Source organism: Amblyomma mixtum, chromosome 2 (genome assembly GCF_055824585.1).
Source record: "Amblyomma mixtum isolate Tamu chromosome 2, ASM5582458v1, whole genome shotgun sequence".
Lineage (NCBI taxonomy): Eukaryota > Metazoa > Arthropoda > Arachnida > Ixodida > Ixodidae > Amblyomma > Amblyomma mixtum.
Window position 1 is genome coordinate 208,141,841 of NC_143013.1, and position 18,911 is coordinate 208,160,751.

At 47.7% G+C, this 18,911-nt stretch overlaps 1 protein-coding gene across 1 annotated transcript in view; it reads left to right on the top strand.

Moving 5' to 3' along the window:
• The window catches only part of LOC149362399 (sodium/iodide cotransporter-like), a 46,392-nt gene that overhangs the window by 3,479 nt on the left and 24,002 nt on the right, over nt 1–18,911 (top strand). The window contains exons 2-4 of the mRNA XM_089568291.1: nt 2,514–2,777; nt 3,637–3,702; nt 7,503–7,554. Coding sequence (XP_089424417.1) covers nt 2,514–2,777; nt 3,637–3,702; nt 7,503–7,554 — 382 coding nt within the window. The remainder of the gene's footprint in view (nt 1–2,513; nt 2,778–3,636; nt 3,703–7,502; nt 7,555–18,911) is intronic.

Here is an 18,911-nt window from a genome sequence, read left to right on the forward strand (position 1 = left end):
AAAATAAGTGTCGGAAGCGGGCGTAGTGGGTGAGGGAACAAACGCGGGTTAATGACACCGTGGTCGAAATCGAGAGGAAGAAATGGGCTCGGGCAGGGCATGTAATGCTAAGGCAAGCTAACCGCTGGTCCTTAATGGTAACGGAGTGGATTACAAGAGAAGGCAAGCGTTACAGGGGGCGGCAGAAAATTAGGAAGGCGAATGAGATTAAAAAGTCAGCGGGGATACGGTGTTCCTCAACTGGCGAAGGACAGGGTTAATTGGAGAGACATGGGAAAGGCCTTTGCCCTGCAGTGGGCGTAGTCAGGCTGATGATGATGATGATGAGTACTTCTGCAGTCTCCGATTTGATGATGGCATTGGCTCGGTAAGCAACTCAGGGTCAAATCGCAAAGCAAGATCGAAGACTTAGACAGAGAAAGCACAACTGCAGAACGAAAGGTGCAAAAATTAATACAAAAAAATTCAAAGAAATGTTTAACAGTTTGCAACAAACAGCGAAGCAATGGAAGTGGTTAGGGAATGCGTCTACTTAGTCCAGGTAGGGACCGCAAATTGAGACCATGATACTTAAATAACTAGGAGAATAAGAAAGAGGTGGAGTGCATTTTGGCAGCTGCTCTCAGGTCTTGAATGCCAGTCTACCAGTATCCCTCAAGAGCTGTACCTACAGCTGATAAAGCAACAGCTGTATCCTACCGGTTCTCACTTATGTGTCAGAAACGAAGACGCTAAAGAATAGCGGTCAACATACACTGAGGACAGCGCAGCGACTTATGAAAAGCAAAATGATAGGCGAAACGTCAAGAGACATGAAGAGAGCGGAATGGGTGCGGGCGCGAAAGCTTTGTTACCTTTGTTACAATATTGTTACGGGCGCAAAACCTTTACTGAAGGTCGTTCACGCCAGGCATGCCAGGCGTACCAAGTCAGCTCTCTGTGATAATGAGGATGGTGATGGTGTCCTACCGACCCAACTTCCACTTCTTTTTCACCTGTACTGCTTCGTCTTCGCTCGACCGTGGCAATATCTTAATCGAAATTACGAAGAAGAAATGGGAATGGGCAGGGCATGTAATGCGAAGGCAAGATAAGCGTGGCCTTTTAAGTTAACGTTTCAAGAGAAAGCAAGCATAGCAGGTGGGTGAATGAAGCTTGGGAAGTTCGTAGGTATAAGGTCGCCGCAGCTGTCACAGGACAGGGTTAACTGGATGTGGGAGAGGCCTGTTGCCCTGCAGTTGATGTAGTTAGGTTGATGATGCTGATAAAAAATCAATATTTATTCTCAAACTTTTACCACGTTTATATCTTTGCGCAGACTTGCACGCCTGTACCCTTAAAGGTTGCATGGGCGCGTTAACAATGTCGGCGCACGGCTTAAAAAAACAAACAAGAAAAAATTTGTTGTGTTGAAAAGAACTGCGTCCCGATCCTCGTCTCCGCGCTTACGGCAGAAATACCACTGAAACATATACTGAGGGTCTGTGGCATATTTTGCTACCTCGGCTACGAGCACTTCAGCCCGTCAAGAAAAAGGTGAGCCCCTGCAAACCTGTCCGCATTCAAGGTGACGCCGATATTCCGAAGGACGTACTTCGCACCCTCAGACTCTGGACAAAGTGCTCTATTGAGCCTAGATGCGCCGGGACAATTTGCAACGGTCCGACAAACAGCAAGATTCGAACTGCAAGATGAGAAGAATGGCTGCATGTGCCCGGGAGTGGGCGCTCTTGAACGCTCTCTGTGGTCAAGACAGGTGGTGTCTGATTTTTGTGCAATAACCGCTTTTCTATCCTTACGGAAGATAAAAAGGGGTTTTATCTTCTCGTTTTGCCGTTTTACCGCATTACGTTTTCCGAAGGAAAGCCGCCCAAGCAATCAAAAGGAATTTAAATAGAATGAATAATTACATCCTAAAAAAGCTAAGGCAGTGGCGACAGAACTGTGCAAACGGTTAGGAATGAAAAAACTTGTCAAGCAAATTCAGGAGAAAAAAAAACAGTTCTCTTCCGCAAAAACACCTAGCCAAGGATGGCTGCCCGCTTTGCATCATTATTTCTGAGAACGAAACGTGGCAGAAATGTTTCGCTCTTTTTCTGCAAGATAAGTTGGACATGGTTAATATTGAACACCTATACTCACTCTTTCATATAAAACCAGCAGTGCTTCCGGCTGGTTTTCACTGCGGCGTGCATTTGTATGTAGGTTTGGTTTGGTTTTATGGGGTTTAACGTCCCAAAGCGACTGAGGCTATGAGAGACGCCGTAGTAGGGGGCTCCGGAAATTTCGACCACCTGGGGTTCATTAACGTGCACTGACATTGCACAGTACACGGGCCTCTAGAATTTCGCCTCTAAAGAAATTCAACCGCCGCGGCCGGCATCGAACCCGCGTCTTTCGGGTGAGCAGCCGAGCGCACCGTAACCACTTAGCCACCGCGGCGACGCATTTGTATGTAGGATATGAGACGTTCCATGGAACTCAGGCGGCAACACTACGGGCCGACTTCGCAGGCAGCGTCAAATGACGGCAGCAGCGGCGACGCCGGCGAGCTGGAGGCCTTCCTCGGAGGCCGCACGTTACCGGAGGTCGCCCTGGCCGTCTCGGTTCTGGCGTCGGTGGCCAATGCCCTGGGCGTGGTGAGCTTCGTGGGACACCACTACGCGCACGGCTTGCACGTGGACTGGGTGCTGGCCGGCATTCCGCTTGCGGCCGCGCTGGCAGCTTATGCTTTGGTCCCTCTGCTTTACGGCCTGCGTGTGACGTCTGTGTTTCATGTGAGTTTCAAAGCGGTTTAATGTACACGGAAAATTTTGAGTAACTGCTATATTGGTTCTTGAGAGTGCTGAAGACATCTGTCTTGCCTGCTTGCTTAGGAGAGGTTTTCTAGTCTCAGCGCCCTGTCGGGCAAGCCATGTTTATTAACTGGCCTGCTCTCATCATGAACAGTTCCAGCAGAGCTTTCAGTGGAATTAAGTCTACCGTGTCGCTCAAAATTGGTGTATCCCCATACTTTGCGGTATTGCGGCATTACTTTGAGGCCAGCCACGGTAGCGCCCTAGCATTCCTATTATTCTTTTACTTAGCTTACAACGCAGGCATGCGGACTCATTGGCAATTTGTTTAAGACAAGTCAGGAAAAACAATTCGTAATTAGGCACATGTTTTGCACTGCAGACAGTCTGTCAAAATAAGGACAAGTGAGAAAAATTCACGAAGTGTGTGAAACATAGCGGACCTGTGTTGCCGCGCTGTGTCTAAACACCTCACTGGTCGGCTAAAGTATACATCAAGAACGTGTATTTTTAGTCTTTGAGCCGTTCTTCGACACCGGGCTGCATGCATGACCTTTTTTTTTTCTGCTCCTTTATTTTGCGACGCCTTCCACTGTAATCAAACATACCGCGGTAGGCAGCTAATTAAAGCCGCCATCCACGTTTCGTTTTTTGTCGCAAAGGACACTCACCATTTTGTTGCGAGCTTTCAAATTCAAGAAAATTCAAGAGCATGGCTTGCTTGGCGAAGCAGGCAATCAGGCGTACTCATATGTTGCTGTACTCTTTCAAGATTCCTTTTTGCACTTGATGACAAGGCGTTTTTTGTTGTTGACTTCGTTTCTTCTTTCTCTGAATAAAGTATCTGCGCATGCGATTCGACAACACTGTTGGCATCACAGCGTGCATGGTCTACTTCGTCCTCAGCGTAAGTAAAGTGTTGAAATATTCATGCCCAGAAATTTTTTACCAGCACAGTTTTTCAACGGGAAGTTGTTTATAAATGCAGGCAGTTTTGTCGCATGTTGCACCATAGCAGTGAACATATCCGCACCCCCCCCCCCCCCTTCCACCTCCGGACGCTTTTAGTTTTTGATATTTATTGACAAAAACGCGCCCCATTGGTTTAATACTGTAGTTTTCACTATTCGGTGCCAACTCTGGAAGAACTTTAAAACCACGATTTTGCTATGAGGCGGAAGGTTAGACCACCATCAATATGTTTCTACAGCGCCTTGCAATATTCCACTGTGGCCTTGAAATTAGAAGCGATTGTCAAGACAGCTGGTATTGTCTTCGCATCAAGGTCATCAAATCAAAACGGCACTCGGAAGCCTTATGAATGTCTATCAGAATTCCCATACTTATTCTAGTACACCATTCCACTGGTAATTGTGGCAGTACATCTGCGCGCTCAGCCCAGTGTCCAAGTCCCAGTCAGTGTAGCCACAAGCAAGAGGAACGCTCGAGCCATGTCAACAATTGTTTCAATAAAAAGCAACGTTTTGTTCCGGAAACTCTTCATTCGTTCGCTAGCATTTTGTTGCAAAATCAAATGTTGTACAAATCGTTTGGGCGGAAAACAGTCAATTTCCGGACTCAGGAGCAAGACTACCTTTGTTTCTACTACAACGAAGGCACCTGTGGATTCACACTGATGGGCACAGCGCGAGTCTGAAAAGTGGCTCGCGAAAAGTTTTATTCGTGTATTCCGTCCTGGTGCCCATTCGTCTTTCTACAAGCATGGAAACCTTGTGACTTAAACAAATATATCATACAAGAAAGAAAGCGCGCTTTAAAGGTTAGCGGGTCACATCGTCTACATGTATGGAGCTTCGAAACATACGCATCACAGCTGCGGGCCTTATCGAAGCAATGTGATCGCGAGAATGCAGCTCCTTTTTTGTAAGTAGTCCCGCTGCGTAATGGGCAACGAAAATTGTTTTACGCTTTTAGGCTTCTCTCAAGTCGCGTCGCTATCAAACACAGCTTAATTTACCAGTGCTCTTCCTGCGCAGGAAAAGAATGCTCTTTAATGTACTTCACGAGTGACGGGAGCGCGCCAATTAAACAGCTAATCAACTAACCTTACTTGTCACTCTGTCGGCGAGCCACTATAAACCTCAGGACCGGTGTTATATTGGCAGAGTGAGCACATAGCGGATTTATAGTGTCCTCTGCGACTGGTGGAATGGATCGACTGTGGACGCATTCCCATGTGTTAGCTCTTAGTGGCAGCTGTTTCATATGTTCTGCTTAACTCCGTGACTGGCCGCGCGACGTCGCCGATTATAGCTGCACAAATACTTGTGGCAAAGTGATTTTAACCGCGCCTAAAAATGACGTAGCGACTAACAGTTTACCGTGACGCCTGATTCGTCATGCTTATGGAGCTCATGAACCAAGTACCCTCAGAGTGCATGGCAACCAAACGTGATGCAACACTAAGCTCAAGGGTGGAATGTGGTTCTGTGGGCTTCATGCTCAACAAATCCTTTGCGTTTCCGGAGGCTGGGACGCTGTATTCTTGAACTGCAGCCGCCACAGCCACGAGACTCCAGAGCTTACGAACTGACCAGGCATGCAGACTCAAAAAATATCTGGCGAGCATTCGCAAATGCTCTAACACTCTTCAGAGAGTTAGGTATTATGATGCTGCGTAATGTGAGCTTAAAAGACAAAATTTGATACGAACTGACCGGGAAAATCGAGAGCAAAAACAAAAGAAAAAGAAAGTGTACCTTAAGACTTTTTTAAAGAAAACGCGGCGGTGCTAGCAGGATTAACATCTAACTGAAACAGTAAAGTACAGCCAATATATATTTTAAAGAAAATGAAAACAAGGTAAGGACCTAGAGCTGAACACCAAGAACAGAATTAAACTGGAGTCGCCTGCGCTGAAAGACTCAATTCTAATCCACTGCGCGCCACAGCCTCATTGCGGTCTACAGTTTACGTTAGCGTTAGTGCTCCGAGCCTTGAAGATAGTGCCTTTTGCTGGTTGGCGCTGCACGGCTCGTTCTACTGGCTACCTTTGGCTAACATGGGGCCAACACGACAGCGTTATTAGTAATAAATGAAATGAGACCCATATTGCGCTAGCTTTTCACGTTTAGTAAACGTAAAATGTGCTGAACATCACCTGTTTACAGAGGAATGGAAACCATGAGCGCGGGACCTAATACTTATAGATTTTTTAAAATAGGCTTTTTGAGTTAAAAGGCGGCTTTTTTCGGCATAGCATTGTCAGCGGTGTAGTACATTAGACCATAGCTAAGTCATGCTGACTATCAGGTTGGTCAACTAATACTATTGCTATTAGGCTCCTTAATTATTGAAAGGGGTGTAGCCCACCGTAGTAAATATCCATATCAATTCTTAGAATTTCGAAAACTCTGTAGCCCTCGGCGCTGTCGCCCAACAAAGTTTGGCTACATCGCGCCAAAATACATGCGCTTGAGAGAATCTTGCAGGCAAAGCAACCTCTCCAGTGCACGTAACTCACAGAAATCGCCAAAATATCTTGGGCCACAGCGCCGAGGGTTACCGCGTTTTCAAATTCTAAAAACTGATATGGATATTACTTACGGCGGGCTTCAAGACTTTCAATAATTAAGGAGCAGAACAGTAATAGTTAAAAAGTTAACTATTCCTTATTTGTTAAACAGTGTGCTAGTTAGCTCGTTTTACTCGCCGCGGTGGCTCAGCGGTTATGGTGCTCGGCTGCTGACCCGAAAGACGCGGGTTCGATCCCGGCCGCGGCGGCTAGAATTTCTTTGGAGGAGAAATTCTAGAGGCGCGTGTACTGTGCGATGTCAGTGCACGTTAAACAACCCCAGGTGGTCGAAATTTCCGGAGCCCTCCACTACGGCGTCTCTCATAGCCTTAGTCGCTTTGGGACGTTAAACCCCATAAACCAAACCAAACCAGTTAGCTCGTTTTAGCTATATTCTGATGTATTTCACCGCTGACAGTGATATGCGGAAAAATTGTTTTTCTAACTCAAAAACCTTGTATTTTAAAGTTGGGCAAAGTCTTTGGTGAAACACCTGGTATAGTTGTGTGGCTGTCTCTCGAGAGCGTGAAAATAGCACGCCTGCAGAAACTCTTGCATCGTGCTCTTTGCTTACACTCTGCTGCTGCGAGCTGGTTATCATATAGAGTGTACAATCACTACCCAAGGGGATTACTGTGCCGAAATCTCTGGTCAGAGTTTCGGACGAAATAACAAATGTTTCCTGCAGTGATAGAAGACTGAACGAAACGTGCTTGTAGGCCGCCGCGGTGGCTCAGCGGTTATGGTGCTCGGCTGCTGACCCAAAAGACGCGGGTTCGAACCCGGCCGCGGCGGCTAGAATTTCTTTGGAGGAGAAATTCTAGAGGCCCGTGTACTGTGCGATGTCAGTGCACGTTAAAGAACCCCAGGTGGTCGAAATTTCCGGAGCCCTCCACTACGGCGTCTCTCATAGCCTTAGTCGCTTTGGGACGTTAAACCCCATAAACCAAACCAAACCGAAACGTGCTTGCACAAAAAAGGACCGCCATAGATGCTGTTTACTTCTTGTAATGAAGTATATAAATAAGCAGCTGCAAAGTTTCTTAACCAGATTATATACCTGCTTCGTTATACACAGGCATTCCTCGCTATTTTGAGATACTTGGTGTGAACTAAGGCATATGATTTGGTCGGTGCGACTCTAATAGTGCCTGTAATGTGGCCCATTTCAGCAAACTGTTGGTGCAGTAGGAATCTACAGCTCGGCTATTGCAGTATCAACAAGTAGGTATTTCTTCCTATCCGCTATGATGAGAATGTCGTCTTTGATGCGACCAGCCAGCCAACAAAATATAGCAAAGTAGTGGTGAAGACAGGCAGACCAGCACAGACAAATTGCATGCGCAAGGCTCTCAATTGGATATTTATTTGGGCGTGAGGGTTGCTGTAGGCAGCCTGCAATGACGTTTTCTGTGGCTATCGCAGCGCGGAACGCACAGCCTAGCCAGGGGAAGAAGTTTTTTTTCACATGCACCAAGTAGTATCTGCCACGCCAGACAAAAAGGCTGCGTGCCAGTGACGCCAAACAAAAGAACATTAAGGGGAACAAAATAACCGATATCTATGGCATTATCCGGCTCATGCAGGAGCACCAGCCCCTGCCCTAGTCAAGCTAAAGCGTAGCTTCTGTTGAAGCGTAAAACAGGGATTCAAGCTTAAGGCATTCACCACTTGCAGTATGCGCAGCGCCACTCGAATGCTGCTGCTTTATCCAGAATGACCGAGTAATCCAGTTCTTCAAGACTTCGCGCGCTCTCATACCTGCAATTGTTGCTAAGAGAATGTCAGTAAGAGAAAACTGGAAACCGTACTGTGTTTAGAGCTGGCGATTTTACAAGGAGTGATTTGGATTTGGCACGCTTGTCTGAGAGCTGAAGAGTAGTCAGGAATGAAGGAGCCCTCTAGGAAGTTAATTGAGGCAGAATGCCCTTCTTGTACGGCTCTGTGCGTGTTTTGATGCTCTCTCATGCCCTCTGTGCTTGAAAACGTAATAAAGGCGCCGTAACCAAGAATTTTCTCTCTTATGAAGATAAACATTACGTTACCTTAAAATTATATTCTAGCGTGCCGCTGTGCTCCAGTTTTTCTATTAGCACTTGGGTAATGTTGAATAGTATGCACTGCACATGAACCAGTGGGTATCTTTGGGAGCAGAATCGAGATCGAAATGTCATTTGCACTAGAAGAGGAAGCAATTCAACACCACTTACAACCGATTTTCATTTTGGAACTGACCAGAAGTCAAAGCAAATCGAAAGACTACGCACTGGTGTTTCAGTTCAGTGTTCGTATCGAACCCCAGACCTATATACAGGACGCTAAAACACCGCACGTTTCGAATATAACACGGCAAAAGCGGAAATCTTGACAGGTTGATAGAAAGCGAGAATACAAGCGCGGAGAGTGGGTTATACATAGGTGCTCACGAACCTCCACGCAGGTCCTCCAGCGCAGGTGTAGTGGCAGTGCGTGTTACACCTACGTCAGCTGTTCGGAAATTTGGGTTAATTGGCTACGCGTGTCCAGCGCGTTGGCAAACACAGGTTGCCTTACCGTGAACAGAGTCCCGCATACATTCGATCCAGAAAACAGCTACTACTACACAGCAACTTTACCCGCAAAAGGCGCCCGTGTGCTGTGCGATGTCAGTGCACGTTAAAGATCCCCAGGTGGCCTTAACTAACCGGCAGCCCTCAACTACGGCATCCCTAATAGCCTGTGTCGCTTCGGGACGCTAAACCCGACATACTATACTATAGAGGAACCTGGTATTCTCTAAGCACCTTCTACCTTAACAGAACTATAAAAATGCCGATATTAAAGATTACTGATCGTATCAAAATACACTCATCCCAGGATCTGCCGCGGTCGGCGGGCTGCATTTTGATGGAGGTGAAATACAAAATCGGCCATGTGCAGTGCAATGTCATTGGACGTAAGAGAATTCCGTGTCGCCTAAAGTTACCCGTACCTCTCCATTACCTGATCAGAGTGGCTTTTCAGGCGAGTTGGTATGTCATGAGAAAATTTTTAGCGCTTGCAAATGCGCTTGTTGTCTTCTTCGTGTTCGTCCTCGTTTGCAAGCGCTAAAACTTTTCTCTCCATTATGACGTACCTCAAATCCGGGCCGTCAGCTTCCGCTCATAAAAGCCGTTATTACTGATTTTTAGCGACCGGTCAACACGCGGGAAAAGGCAAGGAGACCGAAAAGAAAATGTGTTGTTGTTGTACACATCACACAAGTTCTCATTCAGCGCGCAGCTGTTGCAGTGCCCTGAAAAAGAAGGCTGTGCGACGCTGATACACTGGCACTCGCGTATCGCTAACATTTTCGCCTGTTTTCCATCGCTACCATCCCCGCACGACTTCATGACAGCTGCTTTTCCCTGTGGCGTCATTGCTCTCATTGTGCAATCTTTCCTCTGTAAATTGTACGAATATAAAGCAAAGCACCTCGCGGGCCTGCTTGCAGCGCTCAAACAACGAGCAACGTCAACTAAAGCAACTAATTCGAAAACACCGCGCACACGACCTGCAAAATTCTGATCACTGTCAGCAGTGTACGCATGCATCTCTTTTTGTCACTGTGACTCAGATATGTCCACTATGGAGGTTGTCACTGAACGAACTTCCGCATGTGCACCGGCGCTGATCTTAGCTGGGCTTGCGAAGTGGGCATGCGTGCACATGTGGTCTTGGCCTACCTGCGTCTAGTCGTGCATGGTGTTTGGCCGTGTCTGCCGAAAGGCGGTCCGCAGTGTGGGAACCGAGGCCAAGTCCTTGGAACCTTCAGCCTCTCGGTGGTGCCAAAAAACTGTCTCGGTCTCCGAAGCCAAGGCTAAGCAGGAAAGGGAAGGGGACAGCCCTTTGTTTCCTCAAGGCTGTGGGACCGAAGCGCGAGTATCATTCCGCGGCAAAATCTAGTCCTCAACAGTACGGCAACAAACTAAGGCCAACAAGACTGCACAAAATTAATGGACCCCTCTCTCACCTTTAACCATTGAATGACTCCGTCAAACCCCCGTAATTAGACGACCCCCGTAATTAGACGACAGCAGAGAGAGGGGCGTCGAGTCCATCGGGAGAGGGCGAAGAATGTTTTTACAGAGACACCTGTTAAGCCGCTGTTCTTGGGTTTCGCGTCGAGGTGGTGGTGGTGGTGGTGGTGGTGGTGGTGGTAGTAGTAGTAGTAGTAGTAGTAGTAGTAGTAGTAGTAGTAGTAGTAGTAGTAGTAGTAGTAGTAGTAGTAGTCGGAGTAGTCGGAGTAACCAGTAAGTGCTTGGCACCGGAACACTGGCTTATGGTTGAGGAAGAGAGCATGACAAGAACGGCGGAATGCGCAACTGGAGGGTGGTCACCGTGGAAGGAAGGACTGTATGGCGAAAAGAGAGGAATGCATACTTGGAGGGTGGTTACTACCTTATCCGGAGGCTTGTTATGTTGGAAGTAGTGGCAGGGTTAACGTGGTGATCCGGGTGGTGATCATTGAAGGAGGGGGATCTGCCAACTGCGTAAGAATATGCAAAAGGTTTGCCAATGGAACCACCGGGACGGTGGTTACTTTTGAAGCAGCCGCGTTACCGTGGAAAGGTAGTATGGCGAGAGCAGAGTGCGTACGTGGAAGGTAGTTACTGCGGGAACCATCTGGAGGGCGGTTAGCGAAGAGGGAGTGCATGGCGAGTGCGGAGGATTGCACCACAGGAGGTTGCCTGCCATGGGAAGAACTCAGACAGTGGAAGTAGGAGGAGAGTACTACCTCAACAACTGTCGCTGAATGCGTTACACAGTGGTAACCGTCCTGTGAGTTCGTTGTACAGGATGTGTCCCAAAACGTATACGGGTCCTTCTATTCATTTACTGGCCGGACTTCTTGCCGCACTAACACATCACGCTGACAAAGGCACGTCACCTTCCCTTTCTTGCGTAGCCTTGGCTGCAGAGCCGCAGTATTTTTATTTATTTATTTTATTTATTTAGTTAATACTCCCAATCCCAATCGGAATTATCGTAGGAAGGGCGAAAACAAAATTCAACAGAGAAAGTACATAAAACACAGCGTTACAACTGTATGTTAACAGAGGCTGAGAGGTTAATAACAATAATAATAATAATCGAGCAATAACATGGGAGTAGCTATTAAAGAAAAAAATAAGAACAGCATGATGCATTACCCGCTAGAAAGAACAATTTTCATTACTTAAGATAGAGCACTGGAGCTGACGACAATGGTGTTGATTATGCACATTGTAGAGCTCGTAGGTGCGCTACATCTGTCTCAAAATTTTCTTCTAAACATGAGCTGGTTACACTTCATGGTAGATTATTCCATTCTCTAATGGCTAACGGAAAAAACGAATGTCTAAAACAGTCTGTATTCAATCGATGTTTACCGTGAGTATAGTAGGCTTAGCCACGGATGAGAAATTGGAGGAAACATTTTCCTCCCCACTCTTACTTCAGTGTTGTCTTTGTAGCTGAAATATACTTCATGCGGGAGCATTATATCTATACGGAGGATTTAAGTTACGGTACTGAGTTTCTATGGTGATTGATTAGAAATGGGCAACAGTGAAGCGATGCATTGGAGGAAACATTTTCCTCCCCACTCTTTCTTCAGTGCTGTCTTTGTAGCTGAAATATACTTCATGCGGGAGCATTATATCTATACGGAGGATTTAAGTTACGGTACTGAGTTTCTATGGTGATTGATTAGAAATGGGCAACAGTGAAGCGATGCATTGGAGGAAACATTTTCCTCCCCACTCTTTCTTCAGTGCTGTCTTTGTAGCTGAAATATACTTCATGCGGGAGCATTATATCTATACGGAGGATTTAAGTTACGGTACTGAGTTTCTATGGTGATTGATTAGAAATGGGCAACAGTGAAGCGATGAGGAAACATTTTCCTCCCCACTCTGTCTTCAGTGCTGTCTTTGTAGCTGAAATATACTTCATGCGGGAGCATTATATCTATACGGAGGATTTAAGTTACGGTACTGAGTTTCTATGGTGATTGATTAGAAATGGGCAACAGTGAAGCGATGCATTGGAGGAAACATTTTCCTCCCCACTCTTTCTTCAGTGCTGTCTTTGTAGCTGAAATATACTTCATGCGGGAGCATTATATCTATACGGAGGATTTAAGTTACGGTACTGAGTTTCTATGGTGATTGATTAGAAATGGGCAACAGTGAAGCGATGCATTGGAGGAAACATTTTCCTCCCCACTCTTTCTTCAGTGCTGTCTTTGTAGCTGAAATATACTTCATGCGGGAGCATTATATCTATACGGAGGATTTTTAATTTTTATTTTATTTATTGTTACCCTCAGGGTAAAAACATTAGAGGGGGAGTGGGTTTTTATCAATAAACAAACAAAAATATGCACAACAACAAGAACATACAAGTAATACTGTAAGTGGCAGTTAAGTTTGGTTAAGAAATGATCTAAACAAAGTCCCATAACACTTAATTAATATAACACAATGAAATTCGCGATAACGTTTGAGTGTACACAGTGGTTAAATGAAATAATATATGAACACACAGGAAGAGAGGTAGGTTTTATACAATGTTAAGAAAAACTCGCATGGTCTATATTGCGCACGGCAGACTGAAAACCAAAATTTATCGATTGTTGCAACGGAAGAGGGAAGGCGGTTCCAGTCTTTAGATATGCGGGGTATGAATGAATCGGAGAAACATTTAGTGTTGCATGAATTTATGCCAACCTTGTGAGCGTGGTCAACGCGTGATGATACATATGAAGGCGGAATGAGCAATTTACCGTGTAAGTCATCATGGTAAAATATCTTTGAAAGAGGGATAACCGTGCATGCTTTCGACGAAATGTGAGGGGTAGCAGATTGAGATTAGATTTCATTGAGGATACACTAGCGGTGCGGTGATAATTAGAGAAGATGAAACGAGCTGCATTATTTTGAATCATTTTTAGCTGGTTAATGAGATCAGTAGTGCCCGGGTCCCAAACTGAAGATGCGTATTCAAGTTGCGAACGAACTAACGTTTTGTAAAAGAGAAGCTTGGTACTAGAAGGGGCCGAGCGAAAGTTCCGTTTTAAGTAGCCTAGCATGTGGTTAGCTTTGTTGACAATGAATTCGACATGACTGTTCTAGCTAAGGTTAGAAGCGATATGAATGCCTAGGTACTTGTATGACGCTACTGATTCCAGAGCTACATTGTTAAGGTGATACGTAGGTGAGTTGCTAGATGACCTTGATACGCGCAGGAATTTACGCTTGTTAACGTTTAGCGCCATTTGCCATGCTTTGCACCAAGAGGAGATGTTGTTAATTTCAGTTTGAATTGCGCGTACGCCATCGTCAGTTATTATTTCACGGAAAAGGACACAGTCGTCTGCAAATAAGTGAATTGATGATGTAACAGAATCAGGCAGGTCATTAATGAATATTAAGAAGAGTAAGGGCCCAAGCACGGTACCTTGAGGAATGCCAGAAAGAACGGGGTGTAAATGTGAGTTAGTTCCATTAGTTGCTACAAACTGCTGACGATCTGTTAAAAAGCACTATAGCCATTTTAGTACGTCAGTATCGAGCCCTATCATGCGCAGTTTTAGTAGCAAAAGCCGGTAACAAACTTTATCAAAAGCCTTGGCGAATTCTAAAAATATGCAATCCCCAGTGGAACGATGATCAAGAATTGCATGCAATTTATGAGTAAAGAGAACAAGTTGCGTTTCACATGAATATGACTTACGAAAACCGTGTTGTGCATGATGAAAAACGAGTTTGACTCTTAAGAAATTTGCTATATGTGAAAAAAGAACGTGTTCTAGGATCTTACAGGGGATGCTGGTGATTGAAATAGGCCGGTAGTTGTAAGGTGAGTGCTTGTTTCCAGATTTATGTACTGGAATCACCTTCCCTATCTTCCAGTCTGCCGGCATCGCGCTATTTTCTAGAGACTGCTGAAATAATTTAGAAAGAATAATGGAGGAATATATCTTAGTGCTTTTCAGAAATTTTGAGTTAATGCAGTCGATGCCGGCGGCTGAAAATGGTTTCAGGCCGTCTATGTTTTTGGCGATTCCATCCGGGTTGACTATAACAGGATACATTGGCAGATAATTATGGGCGCAACAATAAGGTAAGTCGTTTGACAGGGATTTCGTGAAGTAGCTGGAGAAGACATCATTTAATACAGTGGAGCATTCATCGTCAGGAACAGGTTCGTCATTAGCGCTTGTTAAAATAATTTTAGACCGGTCTGTAGGATTGATAACTTTCCAGAACTTTTTAGGATTATCTACCAATATATGGGGTGAAGTCTTCGCAAGAAACATTTTTTTAGCGTTTTTAACTGCTGAAATATAAGCGTCGTTTGCAGTACGATATAAAGACCAACGAAACTGACTACATGAGGTGTTAGCAAGCCGGTATAAGCGCTTCTTCCGGTTAGATAAGCGCCTAATGTATGAGGTATACCAAGGTGCCTTTGGATTATACGAGATATTTCGGATGGGAATAAATCGATTGATAAGCTCGGTAAACTTATTCTTGAAGAGTGTCCAGTTCGTTTCAACAGAGCGTTGCTCGAAGCCTTCTAGGAACTTTGTTAAAGAGAGGCTTAAATCACTGTTGATTTGGGTAAAATCTGCACGGTGATAATTGCGCAGTGTTTTAGTTGTCTTTACTCTCTTTTGTTTGGGTATGTTAATAGTAAAATTCAATGCAAGATGGTCACTCAGCCCTGGCAGGTATATTATTTCTGAACATAATTCAGGGCTCGAGCACAGGACTAAATCTAATATATTAGCAGTGGTGGCCGTTATTCTGGTAGGTTGTGTAACTATTTGCGTGAGGTTAAAGCACGAACAAAAAATCTGAATTCCTTGGAAGTAGAGGAAGTTGAATTAATAGAAGCAGTACTCACTGACCAATCAATGCCAGGAAGATTAAAATCGCCCAGTAAAAATATAGGTGTTGTCGGAAATCGTGTAGTTACGATGTTGATACTGTCATGAAGCTCAGAAACAAACGTCGACGATGCGTTTGGTGCGCGGTAACAAGCCCCTATAATGAATTGACGGTGCATTAGTTCCAGATATACCCATATTGATACATGCATTCGAAGAAGAGACAGAAGTAGTGCATGCGCTAGAAGAGGAAGAAGTTAGTTGGCTCTCTCGCACGTGCTCGAACCACTGGGTGTCCGCCGCAGGTTTTTCGTCTCTGCGCGGGTGTTCTTTTTTGGCGTTGCACGCTACAGTTTGGTGGAGCAGTGCTGGGTACGCTTCCCGACCTGCAAACTCCGTACAGCGTCACTACGGACCTCACACCGGTTCACCAGCGACCCAGCCGCCGTCTCCGCGGAGAGTCGCCTGAATTTGGGCCCCTTCCCCCGCCAACAAGGACGACGCAGCCTCGACCGCCGAGTCCAACCGACATGGCCACTAACACCAGGACCCAGCCGCCGATCCAGCCTCTACCGTCGAGTCCAACTGCCATGGCCGCTGACACCAGGCCCCTGGCGCCGATCCTTTGCCACCCACCGCAAACACCGCCATCTTTTCACGGTGACGAGTTCGAAGACGCTGAGGACTGGCTGGAGACGTTCGAGCGGGTCGCACGCTACAACGGCTGGTGCGACGAGCGCAAGCTGAATAACGTCTACTTTGCCCTGGAAGAGTCTGCTCGGACGTGGTTTGAAAACCACGAGGCTACACTTCCCACCTGGGAGACGTTTTGCCGGAGTCTCCTGGCTACGTTCCCCAACGCTGACCGCCGGGAGAAGGCTGAAGCTGCGCTGCCCTCCCGAAATCAGCGCACGAACGAAAGCGTGCGCATGTACACCGAAGACATGGCCCGTCTTTTCAAGCGCGCCGACCCCAACATGACAGAGGAGAAGAAGCTGCGCCATCTCATGCGTGGGGTTAAGCAGGAGCTGTTCGCGGGCCTCGTGCGCAGCCCACCCCGCACGGTGGCGGAATTTCTAACCGAGGCGACCACAATGGAGACGACGCTGCAACAACGGGCCCGCCAGTACAACCGGGACATCAACTGCATGGTGCCCGAAGGCTTTTCGTCGTGTCTCGGCGGCAGTGCAGACACCTTGCGTGAATTAATTCGCTCCGTTGTCCGGGAGGAACTGCAACGGATCCGTCTGCCTCAGGTTGCACCTGCGCCGCTGGCAGCGCTGTCCGAAGTTGTCAGGGACGAGGTGCGACAGGCTGCGCAGGCACCTCCTGTCCCCGAAGCGCCATCCCGGTTCGATGACCGACCCACGTACGCATCTGTTCTCCGTCGCACGAAAGGCTACGGTCCCATTACCCCAACGCCTGGCGTGAGCAACATCGGCACATGTCACGCAAGCGTGCCTGGCTACGGTGTGACCCCGTCGACCTCCGTGAGTAACATCGCCGCGTATTCTGCAACCGCATCTGCTACAGCTGGGCCACGCCCTCGCAAGTCGGATTTGTGGCGTACACCGGACCGCAGGCCTCTCTGCTACCACTGTGGGGAGCCTGGTCACCTCTACCGCGCCTGTCCGTACCGCCAAGTGGGTCTTCGCGGTTTCCATCCCGACGCACCCTGCCCTCAGAACGGCGAACGACCGCATGAGATTGCACAGCATCTCTGGGCACGCCAGAACCCTGCCTACTCTGGAAGGCGCGAGTCCCGTTCCCCTTCGCCTCTCCGTTATCGCTCTTCCAGCCCTGGCCGCCAGAGTAGCTCTGCTGGCCGTCGCTCGCCGAGTCCGCGTCGGGAAAACTAACATCAGCGACCTCTGGAGGCAAGGCCGCTGACGTCGGGACGTGTCAAGATCCTCCATCGCGGAACCCTCGAGCCGACGATACCCGGACAGAGAGAGGCAGCGACAGTATCAGATACGCTGCATCCGATTTGCGTGTGACAATTGATGGCACTGACATTACCGCGCTGCTCGATACCGGTGCTGATTACTCTGCTATGAGCCGTGCCTTCGCTGGAGAACTTAAGAAGGTTCTGACACCGTGGACGGGGACCCCCATTCGCACCGCTGGTGGCCACCTAATTTCCCCTGTGGGCAAGTGCACGGCTAGAGTTGGGATTAGTGGTTTTACGTACGTTGGTGAATTTGTCGTACTCCCCGAGTGTTCCAGAGACTTGATTCTGGGGATCGACTTCCTGCAGTCGAACGGCGCTGTGATTGACTTTCAGGAGGCACGTGTCACGTTCTCGACCAAACAGGCCGTGGCGCGCTTTGACTCCCGTGATCCCTGCAGCAACGCTCTGCGCATTGTCGAGAACGACGTCACGGTGCCGCCGCGGTGCAGTGTTCTGGTGCTCGTGCGGAACGACCTCTTTCATGACTACGAGGGCCTAGCGGACAGCCATAGTCCACTGCTGCTTAAGCGGGGACTTGCCGTTGCAAGAGGTCTCGTCCAACTACGTGACGGCTGCACCCACGTCCTCCTGACTAACTTTGCCAACGAATATCAGCACCTGGCCAAAGGCATGGCTATTGCCTTCCTCCACGACGTTGCTGAGGTTCCAGGTTTGTGCACCGTGGGAGGACCCTCTCCGGAGTATGCTGGCCCACATCACGTTCTTCAGTCAGTCAGAATAAATCCTGCCTTGCCGTCGGTTCAGAGGGATCTTCTGTCGGCCCTCTTGGCAGAATTTGCGGACTGTTTCGCTACGTGCTCGAAGGTCGGCCGAACTCCACTCGCCAAGCATCGTATCATCACTGACGAGACTACGCGACCCGTCTGCCAGCGCCCATATCGTGTTTCCCCGGTGGAGAGAGAAGCCATTCAGAATCAGGTTGCCGAGATGCTTGCAGACGATGTCATTCAGCCGTCCACCAGTCCGTGGGCATCGCCTGTGGTTCTTGTCAAAAAGAAGGACAATACTCTGCGTTTCTGCGTGGACTACAGGAAACTTAACAGCGTGACCAAAAAGGACGTTTACCCGCTGCCCAGGATAGATGACGCGCTCGATCGATTGCGGAACGCCAGATACTTCTCGTCATTGGATCTTAAAAGCGGGTACTGGCAAATCGAAGTGGACGAGAGAGACCGGGAGAAGACGGCTTTCGTGACGCCTGACGGCCTCTATGAGTTTAAAGTGCTCCCATTTGGTCTGTGCTCAGCACCGGCCACTTTTCAACGCATGATGGACACTGTCCTCTCCGGCTTGAAATGGCAGTCCTGCCTGGTGTACCTGGACGATGTCGTTATATTTTCGCCCACCTTTGACCAACACTTGGAGCGGTTGCGCATTGTGCTGCAAGCGCTCAAATCCGCGCAACTCACCATCAAAGCCGAGAAATGCCATTTTGGCTTTGAGGAACTTCGCTTTCTTGGTCACGTTGTCAGCGCACAAGGTGTTCGCCCGGACCCTGACAAGACCGCTGCCGTCTCAGGTTTTCCACGCCCAACTGATAAGAAGGCCGTTCGCCGGTTTTTAGGCCTGTGCTCCTATTATAGGCGCTTTATTCAAGATTTCTCGAAAATCGCGGAACCGCTGAACGCACTGACCCGTGACGACACGCCCTTCCTGTGGGGGACCGACGAAGAGGCTGCATTTGTCGAGCTTCGCAGCCGTCTGCAAAGCACT